General features: G+C 46.4%; 1 protein-coding gene across 2 annotated transcripts in view; it reads right to left on the reverse strand.

Moving 5' to 3' along the window:
* HDAC8 (histone deacetylase 8) overlaps positions 1-27920 on the reverse strand; it is a 673568-nt gene that overhangs the window by 580997 nt on the left and 64651 nt on the right. For both annotated transcript variants that reach the window (XR_015300718.1, XM_086942007.1), the window contains exon 4: positions 3728-3869. Coding sequence is in view for 1 of the 2 variants with exons in the window: in XM_086942007.1 (XP_086798133.1) it covers positions 3728-3869 (142 nt within the window). In the remaining variant the exon portion in view is untranslated. The remainder of the gene's footprint in view (positions 1-3727; positions 3870-27920) is intronic.

The following is a 27920-nucleotide window of genomic DNA, read 5'->3' on the forward strand; positions in this document are numbered from 1 at the left end:
CTCTTCAAATATTAATATCCTCTGGTGGGTTTACTGTTCAGAAAACCGCTGTTATTCTGCCCATATTCATCTGCCTGGTTTTTTAAGTGAATATATATATATATATATATATATATATATATATATATATATATATATATATATATATATAACATATGAACGTTGACTCATACTTTAATGCCGATCAGATTTTAGCTCATTACCCAACCAAAAATAATAAACCCACATTAATAAAATAGTATAATAGCACATCACATTGATCTTTGTAGCCTCACATGCTGCCATTGTGTACAGCTATTGGCCTGAAAGTAATTAATTTCAGCATGGTGAGTCACTCAAAAGAAGCCAAATTATCAGTATTTTTCGGCATTTAAAAATAAATGCAGACAGGAAAGAATGTTTACGGTCTGTATTTATCAGTAAAAACGGAAAACAGGGAGCCCTAGACATGAATCAGATCAGACCAGACTCAGTTCACTTCAACCAGGTCTAATATGTGATCATGGCATTCTGAGATACTGCATTTACAAATAGATAAAAAATCCCTCTTGTAACACTCACTCACTGATTCATACCATTCACAACTATATATCTCAGGCAGGTAAAGAAAAATGTATCTACCGACTAGCATATTTCAACACTCTCTAAACACCGACCACTCTATTATGTAAAGATGTCTGATTTATTACAGATTTGTTATATATAAAATTAAGATATACTGTATACAATATTACATTTCAATAGATACAAAAATTCACATTTTAAAATCACTAATAGAATATACATTTAAATATCAAAATTCATAACAATTCCATCTCTAAATAGTTTGCCTCTTCAGATGGTTATGGATGACAGCACATGCACTTAATTAAAACCAAAATAAAAATATCAATCTATAGCTCAAACTGTCAATTCCAAAATCACGTAAAAATAAAAATCTATAGCTGAAGTTGTCGAGACGGCGTTTCAGTGTTTTTTTCTAATGGTTCACTTCTTCAGGACAAACTGTTTTTAAAAAAGCATATGTTTATCAAACACAGGAGGGATTTTCTTTCTACACTTTTTTTCTTCTTTGTTGTGTCCTCATTGGAATACAGTTTCACTGTTATTCACTCTAATCTGTATTTAACCTCCAGGTATAAATTGACCGTCAGAGTTGTTCTGTTATGGTGTATTCCCAATGCTTAATTTTCTGCATGTTAGTTTTCTGCCAAACCTCAGTTTTCAATGCTGGGGTTAGATCTGTAGATCATATTCAAATCTTCTTTATTTATGATTTTAATGGAGCCTCATTTCACTTTCATATTCTGTGTCTTAGCTCACTATGCAGTGTCTTGGCTCACTATGTAAGTTTCCAAATTTCAAGAACCTGGTTCATAAGGACTGGACGGATGGCGAAAATAAAAGATCGGAAAGGAAGATATTGATAATGATACCCCTAAATAGTGAAAGGCTTTCCAACACAAGCTTCTAGACGTTCAGGGGTCACTCCCAAAAATCCCTTACATGGCTGAGGAGGCAAACGGAAGAGGTTGCACAAAGGTATTTGGATGGTGTGTAGTGTAAGACCCATTTTTGCACACATCCTAGAACTTTGCCCCTCCAGGCCCAGTATATTATGTATCAAACTGTGAACTCGATTCTAAATTCTACTGAGAATTAATGGCGAGCTTTTCATACCGATTTCAAATGGTTTTGTTTCAAGAAGTTGAGACAGAGGCTAGCAACCTTGTTCGGCACAATCTGAAATCTGTCAGTAGGTTTCTTTACCCAGACCAGTGTCTATGATTTTAAAACAGTCTTGGCGAGCCACTACCAAAGCTTGGGTCAGGTCCTCTCTGTTGGGTTTGTAGAAGAAGGAAGATCTTCTGTTGCTTGGATATTTGTAGGTCAACAAATTTGACTATTGATTCTGTTTGCAAAGGCAGGATTATGTTGATTTCAAGAGACAGACGGACACACCTGCCTACTCTTTAAATCTTTTAAAGATAATTGTGTGGGACGCCACACCATATGACTCTGAAAGTTCTAGCAGGACATGGGAATGTTGTACCCCATCATTAACGGTGGCGACAACGTCTTCTCTAATGTTGGTGGATTAAGTTCCCCTTATTAGTGTGAATTCGGAACTTTGGTTGTGAAGGATGTTGCCTTGGTTAAAGTGCAACTGAAGTGGTTTTTTTTAGCCCTTTTGCTCAAGTTAGACCTGAAATTGGGCTTTAATTTGATATGATGCATTGGCCTGGTGTTACTTGATTCAGAAATGTTGAGATGACTGCACAATTCAATTTGCTTGGAATCACACAGTTAGAAGTGATGCATTCACTACATGTGTGATGTCAGTACTAAGGAATTGTTTTAAGTTGGATGCTGCAATAGGTACTGCAGGAAAAGCCGGAGGTTACGACTTTTAGACCAATGTTTAGGACATTGCAAACAGTCATCCGTATTAACTGATGTGAGTTCAATTACTGGTAATTAGAAGTGAAGGGCGATAACGCCAACTCTGGATCTGTCGGGAAAGTTTTTTACTTAAGTTTTATTTTTTCAATATTATAGCACAAAACAAACACAGATTACCGATAGGGATGCTATCTCTAAAAGTATTTGTTGTATTACATTTAAAAAAAATTAACATGAACTTAACTCAACTAAATATTACATATAAAATAACAGTAAAGTGTAGAGAACAAGGTCTTAGTAAGTGGAAAATAAGAGTCCCTTTGATTGAACAAAAGAATGAAGAACACTTGAAAGCTCATATAAATCAAAGAGAAAAAACAATGGAAATTTTCACTGAAGTAATTTTGAAAAAAACTGACCAAAAGAGCAGCAGCATATTCAGAAACTCTGACATGGTTGAAGAAATAAAAGTCTGTATTCATTTAGTTTTAGAGATCCTTGATCAATAAAAGAGATAATAAACAACATGTTTCATGTAATGATAGTTGATGACTAGTTACAGACAATGTTCATATATCATCCACCGATAACAGTGGGCGTTTTTCAAATTAGATTTAAAAGAAGATTCCAATATGGTTAAGGGGTCAGCCAGATGAGTTTGCTATAAATCCCAGAGAAAAACATTAAACATTTTCAATGAAGTAATTTTGAAAAAATTGAATAGCAGCAGCGTATTCATAAACTATGTTGTGATTGCATAAAAGAGTAAAATTAAACAAAGTCAGGTAATCATTTCGTTTTAGAGATTTAGATAAAAAAAAGAGATAAGCAAAACGTCCAGTGTAATAATGGTTACAGATAATGTCCAGAATTATACACCGATGACGGTGGATATTTTTAAAATAAGACTGTAAAAAAGATTCCAATATAGATAAGGGATCGGTCACACGTGTGATCAGTCACACGTTTCATAGATTGAAATTCCTTAAAGGTTAAGTGTATTAAGCAGAAACACACAGTCTGGAGTCAAACCAGATTATCTTCAAATTTTACGACAAGATCAGGATGTACTGGCTTTTGCAAGGTTTTCAGCTTAACCAGTCCCTACTGCAGGCACAGGAGAACTAAGAAGGCAAGTGCTACATCGCAATGAACCAAATGCCAGTAAAAGGCAACAGAGGTGTTTGCAGCTCTGCAGAATTACCAGACAACTGACAATAACTAAAGGTGTGAGGGTTTAAAATTGCAGGGAAGACGCGACCAGCTGCACAACAGAAGAGGCAATTGGTTGGGAAGTATTCATATACAGAGAAGAATGACTTACTTCTTTGCATGATGCCAGCCTCCAGGCCAGTTAATAGCAACTCGACATTTCCCATCCATAAGGCATTGAGCTCCAGTTATTGTGGCCCCGCCCACTGCTGCTGCGTAATCAAATATGCCTTCCGTAGCTGGACAGTCATAACCTAAGGAGGGAGTGGAAGAAACAATTTTAAAGGTACCCATTTTGGCCCTCAACCGGTATGTTAAAACTCCTTTATTATCTCAAAAAGAATAACACAAAATCAAGTTACCTACCACCTACTAATAGCAGTTAAAACTGGCACTTCTTTGAAGAATCCTCACACACTTGAAAAATGCCCTCCAGAGGCACAGCCCTGAAGCCATGCTCAGACACTTGGCAGCCATGAGTGAGATATACTTTAGACGCGTACCTCTAAATGCACTCTACAAGTGTTGCCACCATGTTCAAATATATATATATATATATAATTGACCAAGATGGCCGCCTGGTAGGAGCTCCTCGAAGGAGCTCCCCGTGCTTGGGATCCCTTAACCGGGTATATCCCTGTTAGCAGCAGCCATCGACCTCCCCAGGAACAAGAGTAATGTTTGGACACCGCTGTGACCCGCCAGCGTCACAACAGAGAAGTCCCTGCAGGAACGGAGAGCTGTGAAAGCCTTGGGACGCGGAACAACGTTGGAAACGGCCCGCACCACAGCAGAGGAACCCAAGGGACATCGTTAGGCGGAGTGAGGCTCGGGACGGTGGTAATCGACACCTGATATCCTCCACAGCCAACACCGAGGACAGAACGGAAAGCACACCGGACCCTCCCCCCCCACCCCCGAACAGAAGGCAGACGCTGAGATCGGGAGCTAGGGGGTCGCATCTCAGCGGACACCCCGGGACCGAAGGGGGCTGAGGCTGAGGCAACAACAACGGAACACCCGCCCGACTGCAGCAGAGGACGCTGGTCGCAGCACCGGGATTGGCAGGAGGATCACCGAGATCAGCGGGAGCAAGACGACAACGGAGCCCCTCCTCCCCCCACCTCCTTGCACCTCCCGCCGCAGCAGAGGAATCAGAGCGGGGCAGCGGGCACCAGGACCAAAGCGGGAGGAGCACCGGACCCCTTTCATTCCCTTTGGTCCCGACGGCAGCAAAGGCAGCACCGGGACATGACGACACAACCCCCCCCCTCTCCCCCACACACCGCAGCAGAGAAATACTAGCGGTCTGGAGAGCTGGGAGGGACGCTGGACGCAGGTTGCTGGCTAACACGGCGGGGTCACAAGCTATCGAAGCGGACCCGCGAGAGCTAAACACAGCTCAACTTCAAAAAGAACCTTTCTTTTAATAAGAGCGAGCGAGGAGCTGTAGGGGCGACAGAACACCGAAGCCTGCCCCCATTGACATCGGTAGATTCCTGGCAAATGGATGGGATGCTTTTCAATACAATACAGGCTGAGCTCTGACGTGAGATCAAGTATATACAGCCACATACATCTACGAAGAAGAAGGAAGCCAATCATGGATTAATGTAGTGCTTCTGTAAAACTCTACTGGCTATATTTACTGAAACACAGAAACCCAGGTATTTACTTCTCCCACCCACCGGCTCTCTTTTGAAAAATCTAACTCCTTTGTACAAAATGGCTGGGGCCATAAAACTAACAATAAATCCCCCCATACCTCTGTCGTCCACGTGGCCCCTCAGCTTAACTCCCCCACACAGAGATAAGATTTCCTCCCAGCTAGCCTTGAGCTCTGTTTGCTTAAACAGAAAGTGGCTCTTCCCCAGTGCTCAGAGTAATAGCAGCAAACAGAGGACTATTCTCTCTTTCTCCCAGCCTGCACAGCAACAAACAGAGGACTACTGGCTTGATCTGAACTATTTGGCGGCCATTTTAGTCTAGTTTCTAGTTTTTATTGGATTATAGTATTTTAGACTAGTAGAACAGAATGCCGGCCTATGCCCGTAGTATTATACTTTTACTTATAGTTTTATCATTTGTTTAGGGCAGATTACTACCTCATATATGAAAGAATGTCTGCCTATTATTGTATTATTGCAGTATTGCTCTCCTAGCCTATTCTGAATGTTTGTATTACACAGACTGCTACCTCATATATGAAAGAGTGTTTGCCATCATTGCATTAGTACACTCCTAGCTTTATTTTAAACATTTGTATTGCACAGATTACTACCTTAAATATGACAGAGTGTTTGCATACCATTGCAGTACTATACCTATATCGGTATTTTGAACACCTGTAACGCACAGATTATTACCTCATATTTTAGGATTCCTCACTAGTGCCACTTTTACCTGTATTTTGAACATTTGTAAATGCACAGATTGCTACCTCATACTATTTGGGTTGACAACCAATGTCACTTTCGATTTTTGAGTTTTGACTCATGTAAATTGTTGTATCTGGATCCTTCCTCTACATTCTATCAATATTATACGTGCACTTGTTTTCTGCACATTTCCGTAACCTACTCCCTTTCCTACCTCTCTCTCATGTTATGCACAAACTGCTACCTCACACTTAATATACACCTAATGTAACCTACTCCTATTCCTACTTTCTCTCTCCTGTTAGGCACAGACCGCTACCTCATACTTAATATACTTCTAATGTATCCTGCACTATTGCACAGCTACACAACCTGCATCCATTTTCACTCTTCTCTCTAAGACACAGACTACTATCCCATATATCTCTGGTTGCACACGTAACTTGATACGTGCATCTGTACCCTTTCCCAGGATTTTACTTTACTTGGGTACTTTGTATTACTTATATACTTGCTCTACTTTGTAATTTCGTAGGTATTTGCTATACTTTAATATCGTATGTATTTGCTATATTGCACGCTCGCTTATCCTGGTTATGCTGATTGATCACTAGTGCCACTCGTGTACTCTATAATTTATTGTATGTATATGTTTCTCTGCACATTCTTACATTTGGGCTATGCTGAGTGATATCTAGTATTATTCTTGCACTGTGTAACCGACTGTATGTATTTGTTTCTACTGCACATGTTTACCACTATACTGCATTCCCCCATTCCCTCCTAAACCATCATCGCAACATGGACCCTATCGGCAATCACACATATAAAATCAACTACCCACCGTCACTCACCAAAAAAGCAGCTAAACGCTTTAAACACAACTACCTTAGGTCACACCCTGAAACACCCTTTGCTGACACCTACTTCTCACCGGTCAATGGATCCATGAACACTGATATCATATTCCATACCGCACGCAGAGCTCAATGGAAAAAATCGTTCCTCACCCTACTCACCGTCTCCTCCACCAGGAAATCCGCTCACAGCCTAACTCTCTCCATCACACCATCCCAACTCTTTCCAGGCAGAGCCACCATCACCATTTACAATAACGGGATTGTCCTAGCTCAATCCACAGACAGGAACCTGGAACTGCTAGACAACCTGTTCCCCATCCTCAAAGAGCACCTCTCCCATTCGAGGTCCAACACTCACATCCCCTCCAGTCCCACCATTCATGACCTCACAGCCACATACTCCACTATCAGGGACACATCTACCACCCCTGATCGCCCATCTCCCACCCACAACCCCTCTATCCCAGTTCAGCACCTAGCAGTTGTAACACACGCCTCAAACTCAGACACAGATCGCGCTCTCCCAGTCTCCACTCACCCCCCCACCGCCCTTACCAACCCCCAGAACCCCATACATACCATCAACACTCCTCTCACACCTACAGCGGGCATCATTACTCCGCTCACCCCTAACAGCACAGCTCTCACACACAACGCACCTAACATAGTCCAGCACCAGAACAACACACACTGCGACAAATCCCCCCCTTCATCCCCCCCATTCTCAGTCCCCACTACCCTCTAACCAATCACGCAAAGCACACCTCCCCTCGTAATTTGACCCCCCCTCCCCACAACAGGACCATACCCTATCCCTTTTCCCCCCTACTCTCAGCCCCCACTACCCTTCCTGCTCCCCCACCACGACTATCAGTCCCCCAGCAGACACCCTGAACCCCTCGCCTACCACCAATGCCCTCACTCATACTGCCAACCTCCTCCCTACCTCATCCACACACAACGCACCTAACATAGTCCAGCACCAGAACAACACGCACTGCGACAAATCCCCCCCTTCATCCCCCCCCATTCTCAGTCCCCACTACCCTCTAACCAATCACGCAAAGCACACCTCCTCTCCTAATTTGACTCCCCCTCCCCACAACAGGACCATACCCTATCCCATTTCCCCTCCTACTCTCAGCCCCCATTACCCTTCCTGCCCCCCCACCACGACTATCAGGCTCCCAGCAGACACCCTGACCCCCTCGCCTACCACCAAGGCCCTCACTCATACCGCCAACCTCCCGCCTACCTCATCCACACCCCTCCCGCCCGAAACATCTCTCCTCCCTAACACCTTCCCGGACACCAACACAACGCATACCTCCTCGAACAACAGCCCACGCTCCCACCTGCACACGAATTCCCTGGTCAGCCATTCACCTCTGACTGCAGCCCCCACCTCCACCACATACCCCACGATGGACATCATCATGGCCACCCTCACTCAGTTCAAAGAAGACATACACAACATCAAGGAACTACCTTCCACCCACCTCATACACCCAGCACCCACCTCCCCTCCCAACTTGACTCCTACCCCCCCAGCTGACTCCCTCACTCATCACGCCCCAAACCGGGCGACAGTCACTGCCCATAGGCGCAGCAATTGCCCTCGTCCCCCTCGCCGTCCATACAACCCCCCCTCACACAACTACACCTCCCCGCCCAACGGGTCCCACACTCCTCCGACTAACTCTCTCACTCAACTTTCCCCCAACCTGACCTCACTCCCAGCTAGCAATCGCAACAACCGCCCTCGTCGCACCCACAATTATACTTCTGACCGCGACACTCTCACCCTTCTCCGCTCCTACGACCCAGCCCCCCAAAATAACATAACCACCCCACACCTCAACATTCCCACGATACACTCAAATCCCCTTACACCCCCCACACTAAGCAGCAGACTCTCCATCCCCAATAACCTTAGAAAAGTCCCTCTTTCTCTAGAACCATCCACCACCCTCAACACACCTCGTCTCAAATGCACTCTCCTCAACTGTAGATCGGCCTCAAAACACTCTGCCGCTATTGCTGATCTCCTCTTATCAACGGACCTTGACCTAATCATCCTGACCGAAACATGGCTAACTGAATCCTCGACACCTATAATGGACATTCTGGTTCCTCCCAATCACCACATTATCAGGCTAGACAGAGCAGGCAAATTAGGTGGTGGAATCGCATGCATCTACAGGAACAACCTCTCTGTTCAGAAAGTCAATTCTACCTCCGTACCATCCCCAACAACCTGGGAATACATCTGCCTTGACATTATCAGTGAGGGCAAACCGATATGTTCTCTTCACAGCATCTACCACCCACCCAGGGACAACTCCACCTTTTTCCAACAAATCATGGATTTGATCTCAACCAATTCCGGACGGCAGCTCACCCAAATATACCTTGGTGACTTCAACCTACACTGGAACGATTGCACGGACGCGGTGGTAAATAGTCTTAAAAACTTCCTCGATGCCCTCAACCTCACCCAAATATGAAACAGCCCGACCCACGAGAAAGGATCTATCCTCGACCTGGTCATCTCCAAAGAGGAATCTATCCAACTCGACTCCATCCAACCCTGTGACTGGTCAGATCATCATACTGTCACATTCTTTATCAATGAAAAAGTTAAAGTTAACCCGGCTCAAGTATCCAAGCCTAAAGTCTGGAAAAGAGACTTGAAAAAACTCAACCCAAGCTCTCTGCCCCCTAACAGGTGCAATGTCTTACTGCCACCGACAGGCGATACGGATGTTCAAACACTGACTGAATTATCTCAACGCAATGACCTCTATAATTAATGAGGCTACACCTTTGCAGCTAAAAAGAGCCTCTACTAAAATTTCCAATCCATGGTACGACGGGAGACTCAATGAAGATAGACGAGACATGCGAATGGCAGAGCGTACCTGGAGATCAAATCCCTCGGCAATGCACCTAAAAGATCTGAAGAGAAAGAGAAACGACTACTTCAGGAAAATAAAACGCTCAAAAGCAGACTTCTTCAGCCTCCAGCTCGACCAAGCAAAAAACCGTCCGAGAAAACTGTTTGAGCTAATCAGATCACAATCCAAGGATCAACCCCAACCACTCATCACTGCGCGTGAGGCACCAACCTGTGAAGACTTCGCTGCTTTCTTTTCTCAAAAAACCGACAACATAAAGAGCGATCTCCTCATTGACGCAAGCCTCTACTCCAAACCACAGTGCCTAGCAGCCACTGAACCTAAAAACAATGCCACATGGTCAACCTTTGGCACATACTCAGAAGAAGAAATTGGCAAACTGCTCAGCACCCTGAAACCATCCAATCACCTCACGGACCCCCTCCCTGCTGCAGCAGTAAAAGACTTCACCCCCGTGCTTATCCCTCTCTGGACTAAAATTATCAACAGCTCTCTCCAACAAGGAAGCATACCTGACTCACTAAAAGTTGGTCAGGTCACACCTCTCCTAAAGAAATCTACAGCCGACCCTTCTGATCTCAACAATTACCGTCCCATTACCAATATTCCCACTCTCGCCAAACTGCTGGAAAAATGCGCACAACTACAATTGACTAAACACATTGAACAATTCGAGCTCCTCAACCCGCACCAGTCAGGCTTCCGAGCAGGGCACAGTACAGAAACGGCTATGACTCACATAATTGACGACACGCTTCAAATGCTAGACCAAAATGACACCTGCCTCCTCATCCTCCTTGATCTCTCTTCGGCATTTGATACTGTTAAACATGAGAATCTACTAGAGCTTCTAAACACAAGAATGGGCTTATCTGGAACTGTTCTCAAGTGGTTCACCTCCTTTCTTCACAACAGGGCGCAGAAATTCAAGAGCAACAACCTGATGTCCTCGCCAATACCCGTAACACTAGGTGTCCCCCAAGGATCCTCTCTTTCCCCAACCCTGTTCAACCTAGTCATGGAACCGCTCACTACCTTGCTACAAGCATCGAATGTACACTTCCACATGTACGCAGATGACACCCAACTTTATTTCAAATTACAGTCCCCCAAGGACATCTTGCACCTGAATTCAACGATCAGAAGCACCCAATCCTGGCTGGCCGATAATCATCTCAAACTCAATGCCCTGAAAACAGAGTTCCTTCTGATCTCACCTCCAGCGAAGGTCTCCACCACTCAAATTTGGCTTAAAGATCTAACTGCACTCAATGTCCAACCCACCATTGTGGACTCAGCTAAATCCCTAGGCATAACACTTGACACCAATCTGAACATGCAGCAACATATCAGCAAGGCAACAAAGGGAGCAAACTTCCAGATCAATACTCTGAGGAAACTTAAACCTTACCTCCCAGCCAAAGACTTCCAAACCGCAGTACAAGCTCTAGTCATCCCTCGAATTGAATACTGCAGCATCGCCCTCTGCGGACTCCCCCTAACTACAACCGCACCCCTAAGAGCTTCTCTAAACGCTTCAGCGAGACTCATCACTGGGTCAAAAAAGCACTCCCATATTACCCCTGACTTCAAAGCCCTGAACTGGCTGCCATTTGAAGCTAGAATACATCTGAAAATCGCCTGCATGACACACAAGGCGGTACATCTAAACTCACCAGGATACCTCGCTCAGAAACTGACAAACTCGGGAGGAGCTAGAAACACCAGAGGCACAAACAATCTTCTGCTGAAACCTCGAAGATTCCGGAAGGAAAAAACATATAAGCGCTCCTTCTCGGGAATGGCGCCTAGGATCTGGAATTCTCTCCCGGCCGAAACCAGGCTTATCTCTTCCACCACACTCTTTCAAAATGAAGTAAAAGCTATCCTCATGGCTAAATACACCTGAACCACTATCTTGATCACTGTTAGTACTCTGCACCGATCTATACTACATGTTTGACCCTTTTGCTTATTTGTATTAACTGTTTATTACTCACAGGTTGGCTCTGTAACCGCATATTTGTATTACTCTGTACTCATGTTGGGCTTAGCTGCCACCAATTTGTACTTATTGACCTATTGTTTTATCTTTTTAACCATGCTCCCACATGTACTTCTCTTTGTAAAGCGCTCTGATATCTGCAAGGATCTTGTTCGCGCTATATAAAACTTTCAAAATAAATAAATAAATAAATAAATAAAGTAACACCTCTGCTGCCTAGTTTTCTTTTACTTAGGCAGAAACTAAACTGGAATTCACAACACATTAGAGGGTCCTGGTTGGACAATTTCCCTCAGCTCTGCTGTTACCTTATCTCCGGTTACCTGTCCAGGCCACTGGCCGCGGACAAACCATATATTTCATAAGGATTGCCAGCTTCATCTGGCCGGAGTAATAGTCCAAAGGACACCAAACAGCCCACAATGTGCCAGTTCACCCCATCTTTGCACTGAGCCATCTACAACGCAAGTCATAATTGTCAGGAAACCTGTGCAAGTCATTTTCACCATAAAAACTCTGTGCTTCACAAATGCAAAACCTTGAAGGATAAACAACGGCATATCTTTACCAACCAACACAACAGATATGCTTCAAACAAGCCAGCTTCCTATTGATTATTTGAACAATGCACACACAAATGAGACAGATGCTTCTAGGTCTATGGCCCACAACTCTGAAAAACCACCCTCCCTACATCTGAAACATCCCAAATGTGATGAGCATTGGAGCAAAACTAAAATCTTAATTTTTTGGTCTCCAACCTACACTGTGACAAAACACAGTTAATTTCTTAGGAATTGGGAGCACTAAAAATACTAATGTGATGTTATGTGGTGAAAGGAAATGCTAATGTAATGTAATGTTATTGAACTAAAAGTCTATGCCATACTTCAAGCTGAACAAAAAAGCTGAAAGAGCAATAAATAATCATTTTGCACTCATATAAAAAGGTGTGCCTATCTCATGAGTGTCTAGAAGCATTACAGTTATGTACTATGTGTTGCATAAGAGCAAGATGAATATAACTAAGCTGCGGGCACATAAACATCTTTTAATTTAAATATCACTTTTAGAAAATTGCTTAATATGGAACTACACAGAGTAAAAAATCATAAGGAATTTCCCATCCCATAATGCAGAAACACAGAGGCAGGAAACAAGAAAGGACAGCTAAACACAGAATAATTTTTGTGTTAAATATTGCATTAATTCAAGGAAGGAGCGGCAGGGAAAGACAGTGTAAGCATTCAAGTTCTAATAGGTATCAAGACAGAAAGAGAAGAAGCATATGCAAGAGATGGACGAGGTAGAGCTACTAGACAGGCTAGAATAAAGAACAGTGTACAAGCTGAGATCATTATAGAGAACACCATACGATGACCTTCCTACCAAAAACACATTACTTTGGCACAACCAACCAGCAACAATAAAAAGCTTTTTATTCACCTCACCTAAACTCACTCTAAATTTACTGTAACCCTCACAATGCTGCTTACCAATACACTAAACCAAGCCTCAAATGTAAACCAAACAGAAGGTCCACATTCAACACTAACAGCCAGATTCATCAAGCGAAATGCGCTCGCAAAAGGGCCAGAATCTGAGAATCTGGCCCTTTGCGAGTGCAATTTTTGCATTTGGGATTCATCATCCCAAATGCAAAAATCGCTAATAAAGAATTCGCAAATTTGGGAGGATTAGCATTTAAGGAATCTCTACTAGAGATTCCTTAAATGCTATCCATGAAACATTTAAAAATTGTGAATTCGCAATTTAGGACCGCTATTTACCACGAAGTCAAACCTCGTGGTAAATAGCGAAAACTTAGAAAAATGCATTTAAATGCATTTTTCTAAGTTGCATGTTACACACACACATGTCCTTTGGACATGTGTGTGCACAACATCAGTGTAAATTCACATTTCAGGGGTGCTACAGGGTGTCCTTTGGACACCCCTGGCACCCTTGAAATCGCATCCTTATTTGCGTTTAGCAAATTGCTAATCGCAAATAAGCAATAACTCCTCATTCATTCCCAATGGGCCTTTAGGCCCATAGGAATGAATGGGGAGTTATTCCTTATTTGCGATTAGCAATTTGCTAATCGCAAATAAGGAAGCTGTAGGAATCGCAATTTATTTTGCGATTCCTACATGAATCCCGTTTTGCAGGTCCTTAATAGCGATTCCTTAATAATCGCTATTAAGGACTCGCAAAACGGGACAATGATGAATCTGGCTGTAATTCTTCAGCTTAACTGTAACCCTTTCAGTAACTGCAATCCTTCTGATTCATAACAGTCAGATCCTTAACCATGCCTCTGATCTCTCAGCAACGTTCCCTAACCCTACAATCTCACAAACCAATCAGAAACACTCTCTCATCTGCAAACGTTCAACTTCTAATCTCATGCACATCTCCATTCTTCCTTAATCCAAATATATTCATCACTCCAACGCTCTCACTTATGATCATCAACATACAATCTGTCCATTGGCAATTTGCTCATATTGCCAATATACACACTGTTTGCAACCTCAATTTACTCCCCATCATGCCAACCTGACCCAACCCAACATCATCTCCTTTCTTTGATGAGCTCATCCCTTATGGCTAATACACTATCAAGCATGTTCCCCAGACAAATGTGGTGGTTTTCTCACATCATCTTAAGGCAGTGGTTCCCAAACTGTGCGCCACAGCTCCCCTTTGCGCCATTATAACATACCAGGGGCGCCGCGCACATCTTGGGAAACTGGAAAAGGTAGTATGTTCTAACTAAGATTTAATGTGCAAAGTTTGTAAATTAACTATTTGCAGGCCCGAGTAACCCATTTGGCAGTGTTATGTATGGGAGTTACGGAATCTCCACCTGTCGGTGTCTGCATCATGGCTTGGCCGAGCGCATAAAATGCTTCAATGCAATAAAGAGTCTTCACTTTTACGGAACTGCTTCTCGTTTCCCTTGCTGATAGATTCCCTCATTGATTGGTGTCAGGGTACGTCCGCCCAAAGGGGAATGCTAAAGGGCTACATGAGGAACTGAAACAAACTTGAGTGCATGAAGTATTGCTAACAAGAGTCAAAATTACATTTATCACGGACATCACACTGCACATTTAGTGATTGAAACCTCCCCAACCCCTGCCTGGTCCTTCAAGGTGTAATGAAATTAAATACCTTCACCTACCTTCTGACAGGGCTGCTCCATCAAAGCATCCTCGCCCAATGCAGTTGTTAACTTCACAATCTGGGCGGTTTCCAAATATTAAAGATGAAATACGTTTTACAGATGTACGGGTAATTAACGCTGCTTCCCTCTGCACTCACTACCCCTGTGTCCTCTCTCCCTCCAGACTTTTCTGCGTTCATTTTCACTTCTGACCCCACCATATGCGCCCTCTCATAAGTGGGAGCCACGGCCAAAGGCCAATAAGTCAAGGAAGCCGCAGGTCGAAAAAGTTTGGGAACCACTATCTTAAGGTTATCTTTCTTCTCTCTCACACCTAGGCTTTTCTGGTTTCAGTTTCTATTTTTGGTAAATTCTGGTGGGTTTTTTCAGTGTTTTAAGTGATTTCAATACTTTAAAAAACAGTGGTTATCAGTGGTTACACATTTTCACGCCATTAAAAATAGCATAAACAGTGTTTTTTTGGTGTTTATGGAACGTTTTGCTTTTATTATTGCTTGCTTTCTGGGCTGATATCGCATGGTATATAGACAGTGTATGTACAGTGTACATGAGGTCCAAATAAATTTTTCCAAATCAACCTTATTGTAGTTCACCATATGATACTTCTTCAGTGGGTCTTTGGTCATGTGCGCTCGCTCTTCCTTCTCATGTAAACTTTTTTCTGTGAAAAGGCCTTCTCAAAATTGGCACTTGAGACGGGCAACGCCAAAACAGCCAGTACAGAATTTTCTAACTCTGTACCCATGTGTTTTGTTTTTTTAACAAGTGGGTGACTCAGGTTGAGCACTGACCTGGTGAGTTGATTCACTTGAGCTTTTTAATTGGTCACTTCCTCGCTCATCACAGTATGGTTTGGTTTCCGTTGCAGTGGTAATCTTATACGCTTCGTTCCTGTGCACTGTATGGGCTAATGAGGGATAGAACTGTCTTTGTGGTGTCAATGACTAGCTTATGATGGAAATTTCGATTGTTAATATAGAGGCCTAAAGGAATTGTGGGCTGAAACGCGACTGTGTCGACAGATTGTTGAGGAGTCCCAAAAATGTTGATATTAGCTTATGAGTATATGCGCACATTAGTGAATAAGATAGAGGTGTGATACCTCTGGCGCTAAGAGGACGACCTCAGTGTGTACCACTCGGATTTAGGAGTGTGCATTAGTAGTTGTATATGTTAGGGTTCTGTATAGGTTGTATATAATGTGTATATGTATTATATTGTTGTTGTTATAATGATTTGTGTTTCTTTATGTTATATGTATATAATGTCTGATGTCATTGTTATAAGCAACGTATTCCTTGTCCTGCTGAAAAATATGTGTTCTTATTTGAATTCTATTAGTTATTTTTGAAATACTGAAAATATCAGGGTAATTAATAGTACCTTGATTCAAATAAATCAGTGATTGATCCCTCTTTTTGTACATCTTTGATATGTTTTTTGCCCAGGCTTAGGAGGGTCATTTGAGCATACACCCCCCCCCCCCCCATCAACTTTATTCAATTCTGGCCACGGACATAGCTTGCCATGGCAATACTGGTGCACTTAAAGATAGAGATTCTCTGGGTAGGTTCTGCAACATTTGCATTAAACTGGGAGCTTGTGCCCTCAGAGTTATTGAAGACAGTGGAACCTAGTATTTGATAAATCAAGGTGAAAGTAAACTTACGCTAAATAGCCAATATGTCCTTTGTCCAGCCAGATAGGAATTTATTTTACAAATTGCAAATAGTAACACTGAATCAAAAAGTAATGTCAAGAGGGCACAGCCTGTGACCCACAAGGAACAAGATAAAACAACAAATTTCAGGCAAGTGCGAACGAGGCGGTCTGTGTACTAGTATTCAGTGTGCAGACTTGATTGCTTTAAGGTACCATTGTACAATACATTGTGAGTATTATGAGAACATATGGTACTAAGGGGTCGATGTTTCGATGCCAGACCTCAGATACGTGGCATCATCTTCAGGACAATTTTATAAACCATGTTTGTCTTGAATAATATGTACATTTGCCGAAGCAAGGTAAAGGTAGACCGAGGATCCAGTCAGGTAGTCAAGTACTGTGCGGGATGTTGACACAAGGGTAGTGGGTGTGCATTTCTCCCGCTTCTAATTACGATGCCGTCGTGGTTGCGGCACGTTGCGAATAGCCGAAAGCAGGATCGCTTAATCAGGCGGGTTCTGCGGGGATCAGGAGAAGTGCACACCCACTACCCTTGGGTCAACATCCCGCACAGTACTGGACTACCTGACTGGATCCCCGGTCTACCTTTACCTTCAAACACAGCCAAAATATCAAATATGATTTTGATATTTCCTGATTCTATACAGCTTACAAAATAATTAAACAAGACCTAAAACATGCTTCTAAACCCTGCAAATGTAGAGCAAAGACCACAAAACAAAAAAATCAAAAGGAAGAAACAATATTTTTGTGACATCCCTAAAAAACAAACCTCAAACAGAATAAGGTCTTTCTTCCTTGTATACATTGTATTGGGCCCTTCAGGGAGAAATAAAATGACTCTTTCACTTTCCTTTTCGTTTCTTTGAATGACATTTAGTTTGTGGTTGTGCAGGTGTTTTTTCAATGTTTATATATTTACACTGGTGAGGGCTATGCGGTGGGGTTTTATCAGTTATTTTAGGTTTACACCTAAAACCGGACAGCCTACTCACACCCCACCTAGGCCCAAAATGTTTAGTGCCTCTCGACTTGTACATCACTCTCTTCCTCACAACAAATCACACCGACCTTGTCAACAGCCCTTCAGGCTACAATAGTCTATTCCTAAATGACTTCTCAGACCTGCTTCCTCTTCCATCTCCTATTGTGATATAACCTCTGGGTGATAATGAACTATATAAATTCACTGTAACATAACATAACATAACCTACTTAGGAAATGTCAATCTATCTGGCAACCACAAATTCAAACCTCTCAGAAATCCTTTATTGCATCTTACAGCCTCTTTTAACCCTTCCTGTCTCATGTCAGTACCCATCTCAAGATAAGGCAACAATCTTGACATTATTCTCTCTCTCTTCTTATCTCTCTTGCTTCTAGCCTACCATACTGTTTACTTTGCCTTTATTTTTCTCCTCACCATACCTAACGTAGTCCACACAAGGCAACCCAAACTCACATGTCAGAGTTTTCAAAGTCTTCCCATCAAAGAACTCTATGATCGCTTGCTTTCTATTCCACTGAACGCCACAAATAATTTTAACTCTCTTCTAAACTTGCTTAAATCATCTCTCATGCCTTTTCTTAACACATATACCTCTTCCTGCATTAAATATCAACAAAACTAAAGTCCCAGGTACACCCACGCCTTCAGTTCAGCCAAATAAGCTCTAAAGAAATTTTAGAAGACCTTACATTACTCCAGACCACCCACTTACTTTCGGTCACTCAAATAAGCTAGATTGGTGAGCAAACTACCACTTCCTCAAGGTAAAGCTGGCCACTACTCCAAAACCATTATTGAACATAAGAACAACCCCATGGCTTCGTTCAAAGCAGTCAAACATTGATGCAATCGCCTACCCCCTGTAATTTCTCTTTCAATTTAGGAAATAATGAAATAACATCGAAAGCATACATGCTAAAATTGATCTCTCAAACAAGCTACTTCTAAACCTAATCCTACCACTCGAAAGCCCGGACAGTGGTATTAAATTTAGGTAAAAGGCGCCACTGAGAAGAATCACACAGTAACATATCTGGATATATCAAGTTCCCGTGACAGTGCTGAAAGGTGAGGAGAACCACCAACCTCCCCGGCAACACGCGAGTGGCGGCGTCTGGTACTTGGAGAATTTGAATCTAAGCCTTTTGGAGGCGGGGCATACTGAGATCCCGGGATATTGATAGGAGTACTGAATTTGTGACGTCGCCTAGACTGAAACCCTTTGTGGGTTGGAAAAATCACCACAGATCGAGGGATTTCTACTGAGGAGATATAGCCTTGAAAAAGTTGCGGGATAACCTCCCTGTATGCGACGAAACACGTGTTGGCTGTTGGGGGCTGGTAGTAGATCAACGCTATTAAAACAACCAAGAAGGGGGGCGTGGCCAAGATGGCGGGGTGAGCGGACGCTTCCTCCCGTAGCTCCTCCGGCCCGGCTCAGCTCGAGCCCCCATTTCTGCGCTTCTCTCCCCCCGCGGCTGCTTTGCGGGTGAGAGGACTGTGCCGGAGTTCCTGAGGCACATTTTGATGCTACTTTGACTCCTATCGCCCTGGAGGAAGTACCCCGAAAGTTAGCTCAAAGATCGGACCACGGAGAAGAGCCTGGGAGGCGGAGCGTATTGCGGTGCTGTCCGAGCGCCTCGGCTGGGCCGGGTGCTGAAAGCTGGTGATCCCGGGGGATCGGACCCGACGTGCTCTGCAGAGTAAAAGAGCCCTCCGGCCGGAGCCTACGTGACCGGAGTCACCGATGCACAGCGGACCCTGGACCCTCGCTGGCGCTTTGCCCCTTCCCTACTGACGTCGGTATATGGTGCGACGTGGACCCCGGACCTGGTGGCAGGAGACGGAGGCATTTGCACGGCGGCCGACCTGGGTGTACCCGCTGATACAACTGTGAGACACTGGCTTTGAACTTTCCTGGCCCATTGTGGCCCGGGGGTCGCCGGCGGTCTTGCCGGCCTGGGCCGCTCTCCCGGGCCCCGCCCTGCCGCCATCTTGTCACTGAGGAGCTGGAGCTGGCGACCTTCACCCGCGCCTTTGCCGAGCAGTTGCCTACTTTCACCCTGGCTCCTGAACTAATTTCCCAGGGAGTGAACTATTGAAAGACCCTGACTTTGGCCCCTGTTTGCCGCCCTGGTCGGTACTATGATTGTCTCGCCCCGGCCTGAGCCGCCATTTTGTCGCCTGTGACGCATCACCCTTGTCTTCGGCAGGGTCCCCACATCTGGTGCCCACGAGCGACTGGACGCATCTACGGCGGCCGGCCCTGAGCTTTGCCCACTGCTGGGGCCAAGATGACTGGGAGAGGAGGCGCGAAAAGGGGAGACCGCACTCTACCGGACATGCTCAGCAGGGCCCAGCAGCTGCGGGACAGGATACAACCGTCCCCGGGGTCCTCCCGGGCCTCGGCAGACGCAACTGGAGGTGAGCCGCCGGTCACGAGGTCCTTCATGGAAGACTTATTCAGCTCCCTCAAAGACGACTTCCAAACGCTAAAGAACGAGGTGGCCAGCGAGGTCCGAGAAGTACGCAGGGAGGTCGAGGGCCTTGGCGAGCGTGTTGACACGGTGGAGACGGCGTCCCAGCGCCGAGATGAGGAGATAGTCCATCTCCAGCAAGACGTTCTCCGTCTACGGGAGCAGTGTGTCGAGCTCCAGGCCCACTCTGAGGACCTCGAGAACAGGTCCAGGCGGAACAATATCCGGGTGCGGGGTGTCCCATCCGCGGATGAGGGGACGGACCTGGTGGCCTATCTACAGGACTTGTTCCGGGAGGTTTTGGGAGAAGATACGGAATTTCCGATCCGCATAGACAGAGCGCACAGAGTGGGCCGACAGCGCCAGTCATCGGCACCCCCTCCTGATATTCTGGCGTTCCTGCCTGATTTCCCCTTGAAGGAGCGCATCATGACAGAGGCCCGCAGGAAGCAGCCTTTAACTTTCAGAGAGCGGCCCGTGGCGCTCTACCAGGACCTGTCCGCCATCACGCTGCAGAAGCGCAGGTCCTTCCGGATCGCTACGGACTTTCTGCGGGAGCATGAGACGCCCTACTCCTGGGGTCACCCCTTCCGTCTAATCTTCCGATGGAATGGGGTGTTACATCAGCTGCGCTCCCTCCAAGACATCTGCGGGGTGTTGGGACTCACAGCCACGGAAGAAGACGGAGCGACGCCCGCATGGAGACGTCCGGAGAGACGGAGTCGGCGAAGATCGAGGAGACGACAATCGCCGGCGACTGCGAGCCGCCCTGATTCCCCTACCATCAGGGCGGATATGGCGGAGGCCCTGAGAACGGCGGCCAGGAACTTGCCTGAATCCAACGGCGTGGCCATGACGGCCTAACTTCACTCCGGGGGGAGAGATTCTTAGCCTCTACGATGCTGGGTTGGGGCTGGGGGTTGGGGGGGACGGTTGGAGGTGAGTGGCTGAACGTCCACTTGATTGGTCTCTGCAGACTTGCCCGTTCGGGCTGGACTGAGACAATGGGGTGTTTTTCTTTGTTTATGGTTTTGGCTAGTTGCCATGGGTTGGTTTTGGGAGGGCTTAGGAGTTGGTTTGTTGTTGGTGGGGTCCCGTCCGATATTGCCCAAGCACACGCGAGGCCGGTTATGGCCTTCCCTGCGCCCCTGCCCCGCGCGCCCCCTCCGCTGATCCCTCGCTTGCTGCATAGCGCTTCGATTCCCTGGGAGCGATGCCGTCCTTGAAGGTAGTGACCCTTAATGTTAAGGGTCTGAACAACCCTGTGAAGCGTAGGGCGATCCTTTCCCTGCTAGAGGGGACGCAAGCGGACATTTGCCTTTTGCAGGAAACTCATCTACTTCCCAAAGATTGTCACAGGTTGCGCTCTGCCAAGTTCCCCACCCAATTCTTCTCTTCGGCAGCGACCAAGACTGCAGGTGTAGCCATTCTTTTAGCTAGCTCTTTCAGGGGCGAGGTATTATACAAATACGCCGAGCAAAAGGGGAGGCTCTTAGTGTATCGCATGCGGCTTGGGGGTATCGCCTTCACGGTTGGCTCCGTTTACAGCCCAAATGACCACCAGGATCGTTTCCTGGAATCAGTGTTGGTAGACGTCCCTGCCTCGCCCGATCGCCATGTTGTCTTGGGGGGAGACCTAAATATGGTCTTCGACTCGGCTATGGATAGGTCTGCCCAGCGCTTCCCGCAGACGGGGGAGCTTTCCCGAGCGGTGCAGGACCGGATTGCAGAGATGGATCTGCATGACCTCTGGCGCGCTATGCACCCCACCGATAGGGACTATTCCTATTTCTCCCACGCGCACCGCACTTATTCGCGGTTGGACTACCTATTGGTGAGCGGACCGCTGCGCACGGCCGCCACGGCGGCAGACATCGGGGTCTTGTCCCTGTCCGATCATGCACCGGTTTCCGGAGTCTTTGCATGGCCGGCGGCCCCCCCCTCCAGAGGGATGTGGCGGCTTCGGGATACTCTTCTACATAAGAAGTCGGTGGTGAAGCGAGTGGAGGAGGTCATTCAGGATTATCTGGTACACAATGGCAACTCCGACACGTCTCTAGCGACGCAGTGGGCAGCCTTGAAGGCGGTCCTCAGGGGGGAATTTATTTCCATTTCCTCGGCCGAGAACAGAGAGCGGCAATGTAAGAGGGACGAACTGACGGCGCAAGTCAGGGAACTTGAGCAGGTTCACTGCCGAACAGGGGCTCCTCGAGTTTGGAGGCAGCTGAAAGCGGCGAGGAAACTCCTCTCTGCGCTAGACCTGGATCGGGCGGAATACGCAGCGTTGCGTCTGAAGCATGCCTTTTATACGGGCGGGGACAGATGCGGTAAGCTCCTGGCCCATCGGCTCAGGGCTGCGCAGCAACGCAATGTAGTGAAGGAGCTAGTGGGTGCAGACGGGGTTTCGGTTTCCGGTGACGCGGATGTGGCGGATTCCTTCCGTAGCTTTTACGAGGCGCTATACGCCGCGGAACCCTCCTCACCGGGAGAAGCTGAGGACTATCTGGAGTCTGTGACCCTCCCGGTTCTAGAGCCCGCCCAAGCGGACCACCTGGAGAGGGACATCCATGTGGAGGAAGTCATCTCCGCTATCGCACGATTGAAACACGGTAAAGCCCCGGGCCCGGATGGCTACACGGCCTTGTTCTACAAGACCTTCTGCTCCACCGTGGCACCTATCCTGGCTCGCCTGTTCAACTCTTTCTCCGAACCGGGAGCTATCCCGCCGGACCTTCTTTCCGCGACGGTGTCGGTTATTCCGAAACCCGGGAAGGATCGGACCCTGTGTGGCTCATATAGGCCTATCTCGCTTCTGAATGTGGACCTTAAGCTCTACACGGGGATCCTGGCGGCCAGACTTGGACTGCACCTACCGGGCCTGGTGGAGGCGGACCAGGCTGGTTTTGTACTCGGTAGGCAGACAGTCGACAACACCAAGAGGGTGACGCACGCATTAGAAAAGGCCTCACGCGTCCCGGGGGAACGGATGTTACTGTCGGGCGATGCGGAGAAGGCCTTTGATAGGGTTCATTGGCCGTACCTTGAGCTGGTTCTCGGGAAACTGGGGATCGGCGAGAAGTTCCGCATCATGGTCTTCAATTGTTATAAGAGACCATCAGCGTCAGTGCGGGTCAATGGGCACAGCTCTAGCAGTTTTGCCATTGAGCGTGATACGAGACAGGGCTGCCCCCTCTCACCGCTCTTGTTCGCCCTCTATATGGAGCCGTTTGCCCAGAGGATTCGCGACAACCCGGACGCTATTGGGGTTAAGATGGGTCAGTATACCCATACTGTTAGCCTATATGCGGACGATGTCCTGCTGACCCTGGATGACCCCAGGCGGTCACTCCCTGCTTGCGTCCAGGAACTGAATGCCTTTGCACGCGTGGCCGGCTTTAAAATGAACATGTCCAAGTCGGCTGCCCTGGATGTGTCGCTCTCCGCGGACACCAGGCGAGACCTCCAGCGTCTTTTCCCCATGCAGTGGTCCTCTTCCACGGTGCCGTACCTGGGGATCCTGCTTGCACCTTCGCTGCCTGAAATGGTCAAAGCCAACTATTCTTCCCTTAGCAAGAAGATTAAGGAGGAACTCGGCCGATGGAGCAAGGGCCTGCTCTCGTGGCTGGGCCGTATCGCAGCGGTGAAGATGACGGTGCTGCCTCAGATCTTGTATCTTTTTCGCGCTCTACCTCTCCAGCCCCCTGTGGGTTGGATACAGCAAGCGCAGGCTGACATCTCCCGTTTCGTGTGGCAAGGCCGCAAGCCTCGGATGAAGAGGGTTCTCTCCACGCTTGCCCCGGAGGCGGGGGGTCTTGGTGTTCCGGATCTCCGGAAGTATTTTCAAGCGGCGCAACTCCGGTATTTGGTGGAATGGAGCAGGTGGGAATCTGACAAGCACTGGCTCTTTCAGGATCAGGCGGTTGCAGGTCGCACCCTTCAAGAGGTTCCATTCCTGCGGTGCGCACATCGCCCGGCTAATCTCTACGCCTCCTTTGTCACCCGGGTTCCACTGCGAGTGTGGGATGCGGTTTGTGAGCTCCGCGAGCTAACTACCTTCCCATCGCCGTTTACACCCATAGTTGGTAACCCAGACTTTACTCCGGGCCTAGAACCGGGAGCTTTTTCTCACTGGGTGAGTGCAGGTTGCAGGGTGCTCTTTCAGATTTACGGGCCGGAGGGCGTGCTTCCTTTCCAACAACTCCGACAGGAATTTGGTCTGACGGAGGTGGACAGATTGCGTTATATGCAGGTCCGTCACTGGGCTCTCCAACCCCAAGTGCGCGACGTCGCCGCCCGTCAAATCACAAATTATGAGCGGTGGCTGGTGACCCGGACCTCGGATGCCAAGCTTATTACCGATCTGTATAAATTTCTCCAACCCCCGCCGTTTCATTACCACAATCCGGGGAGAGAGCGCTGGCACAGAGAGTTGGGCAGGACCCTGAGCCACAAGGAGTGGGACAAGATCGCATATCGGGCGAGGCACTCTGCGTACCACACTGGGCTGACGGAGACCTTTACCAAGGTGTCCACCTACTGGTACTACACCCCGGAGAGGCTCTACGAGATGCACAAACTCACCGACAAGGGATGCTGGCGGGGCTGCGGGCAGGAGGGTACTCTATCGCATATTCTCTGGGGGTGCCCGGTACTGTCTGCTTATTGGAAAGAGGTCTTAGATGAGGTGGACAGGCACTTTGAGATTGAACTCCCGCGCTTCCCAGCATACGTCCTGCTAGGCCTTCCCAACAACTTGATGTACCCGCTGAAGTCCCGCAGGGGTAGGCAGATTGCTATTGCGCTAGGCTCAGCGGTTCAAAATATCCTTGTACACTGGCGCACCCCCACTGCCCCCTCTATCACTGGCTGGCTACATAGACTCTGGCAGGTACTGGGTATGGAGAAGATGTCGCTCACAGTGGCTGGAAATGTAGACCAGTTCGAGGAGCTCTGGCACCCCTTCTTGGCACTACTGTCCACGGAATTTCGCGAGCTCACATGTCCGAGGTACCTACGCCTTCTTAGGCTGACGCCGCCGGCGGCCCCAGCGGATTAAGAGGGATGGGATTAGGAGGACTGGGGGAAGGGGGTAGGCGGCTTGGGGTGGATGTTTCTATAACGGGCTATTGGACGGGGATGTTGGGGTATTGTTTTCTTCTTTTTCCTTTCCTGGGGATGGGGGGCTTGGAGGGACTGTGTTGTGTTTCGCTGTGTTGCGGGACGCTACTCGCGCTTAGCTTTGGATGGGAGGTTGGGGACTATAGGAGGGTTGTGCGCACTGCCTTATTGCCTTACAGCTTATGCCTTCTTTTCCCCTCCTGGACCGCCGACCTCCCCCCTTTCCACCAGAACTGCTGCAACATGTCTCTTTTTGTACTGTATGTAACCTTGACCTCCTACTTCCCTTCCCCATGTTTCTTATGTTTTAATAAAATGCTTTAAACCTAAAACAACCAAGAAGAGAGAGAAAAGAATCGTGTTTATTTTATATGTATTGTGCTAACTACGTACAATGCTTAGTAGGAAAACTTTACTTGTACTCGTGTGCTGGGGAGTGTTAGTTGTTCTAATCCTACCACCTCAGGATAGGGCGATTTGAAGTTTCTTCCAACCCCTCTTCTTCACTGTTCCGATGAACATCCTCCAATTCTGCAAATTCACCCCTTATGAAAATAATAGTCTCCCCTCATCACCATACCTCTCCCTTCTTCTGCCTCCCCCTAATCTGAACAATATCCACACATCCTTCAATCTGGACCAGGCTTCCCCAACGAGTAGCTTGTGAGCTACTGGGTAGGTGTCCAGCTACCTGTCAGTAGCTATACTTTCTTCAGTTCGGTCTGCGCGGTCTGCTAAATCCGAAGCTTTTGCTCGGCTGGATAAATTTAAGTATACCAAAACTGAAAAGATTGCATTAGAGATGAAAATCTAGAGACAAAAAGGTATGTATTTTCATAACTCATACGCTGATGTTTGGAGAAAAATTGTTGAATTTCCAAAATATATTTAAAGCTGATATTTGAGTGAATAATCATGTGATATTGGAAAAAATGTATTACGAATATTATTACTTTTGTGCCAGTGTCACTGCAGCTATGGCTGTTATGTGTCACCTAGGTAAAGCCATTCCAAACTGACAAAGCCTGCCTGATGCGATGATGTGGCACATTTGTTTTAATACTGTATAGGGTGGCTACTAATGTGATCTTGTCTGAGGTGGTCACTATTATAACACTATTATAAGTAGTAAAACAATATACTAGAGCACTCCAACAATTTGTTTAGATAACACGATGTGAGGACAAATAACCAGAAAAGTCAGCCCATAAGTCAAAGGTATGTGATATATTTTCATCGTCTTTATTGTGCAGACGCGCCTCCAACCAAGTAAATGATCATCAGCCAACACATGTTTTGTACCCAATGGAACGTTTTCAAGGCGCATAACTACAAACTGAATTTCTTATTCCTCTAACAATAATACATGAAGTAGGTACCAGAGTAAGAGTTTCTTCTAGGAGATCTCACCTGTAACTATTTGACTGTTTGAGTCTTCCTAATAACAAATGTAGTAGTTCTCATCTATTTATCATTAATATTTTAAAGCTCCCAATGAAGTGGTGTTGCTACTCAGTTAGTGGTGACACCGGCGTAACGAGCCCCTGATAAGCCCTGGCCTGTCCTAGGCAAAATGAAATGTGGGCACCTTTACTAAAGAAAACAAACATTGATCAGGACATTTTAGCAAAGTGCCATCCTGTAACTCATCTGTCATTTCTCAGCAGGTTACCTGAAAAAGCAGCAACCCTATAACTACAATCCAAAACAGGCCAACGCAATGTTTTCCAAACTTAAACATTTCGCTTTTGCTCATACGGTAGCAGTGAAACTACCTCACAACGCCCTAGATTATATCCTCCAAATCAAAAACACAGCAAATCTGCATAACATCTGTCCCTCTTAGAGTTCTCAGATGCATTCAATACCATATATCACAAACTCTTACTTGACATTTTCTCCAGCTCATGACTATTTTAATATCAAGCTTATGTCAAGGATGTAAATCCAAGAGAATACCTGCCCTCCCCAAGTCTCTCCAAAGATATTTAGAACTTGAGTACATCACAGGAGAAAGAATGGGAAAAAGATAATGCAGCTCCCCAGCAAGCTTCTCTATTGCTTTATCAGGAATACATGGCAGAGACTGTTCTCTGCTAAATGCCTGGTGAGCAGACTGGGCCTCAAGCAGTTGGTGGAGGGAGTTCTAGATTTGTTAGATACAAGGCAAAAGGTAACTGCACAAGAATTACAAGAGTTGGTGTAGAGGTGAGTTCCCCACTACTGGAGTGAGCAGCCTATTCTGACCTACAGCGGTGTCTGCAATAATGACCCAGAGGTCAGGACCAGCTCCAAGCCTATGATTACTAAAGGAACAAAAGACTTCAGAGCAGAACCAGATGTAGTAGTAGGACAAACAACATTTAAACAAATTAAGATAACGAGCTCTGAAGGGTAAAGGGCAAAGACTAACCTGCAGAGAAACCTAAAATGTGGAAAACAACAAAAGTAGTTGGACCCAAGAACAAGATTACAGACTCTACTGCTGTTATCCCAGAGGCGAACTCCGGAACCAGGAAGTTCCCTCAACACTGTGGTTACCGGTATAGTGCTTCTCAGATACCACTGAATGGTCTTCTACTGTCTCCAGTCCCTTCCCTGTCTGAATTACATAACTCTAGGACTGAAGTGAGGGGTTCCGGGGTGCTGTTGTGATTGCA

The sequence above is a fragment of the Lissotriton vulgaris genome, chromosome 10 (genome assembly GCF_964263255.1).
Source record: "Lissotriton vulgaris chromosome 10, aLisVul1.2, whole genome shotgun sequence".
Taxonomy (NCBI): domain Eukaryota; kingdom Metazoa; phylum Chordata; class Amphibia; order Caudata; family Salamandridae; genus Lissotriton; species Lissotriton vulgaris.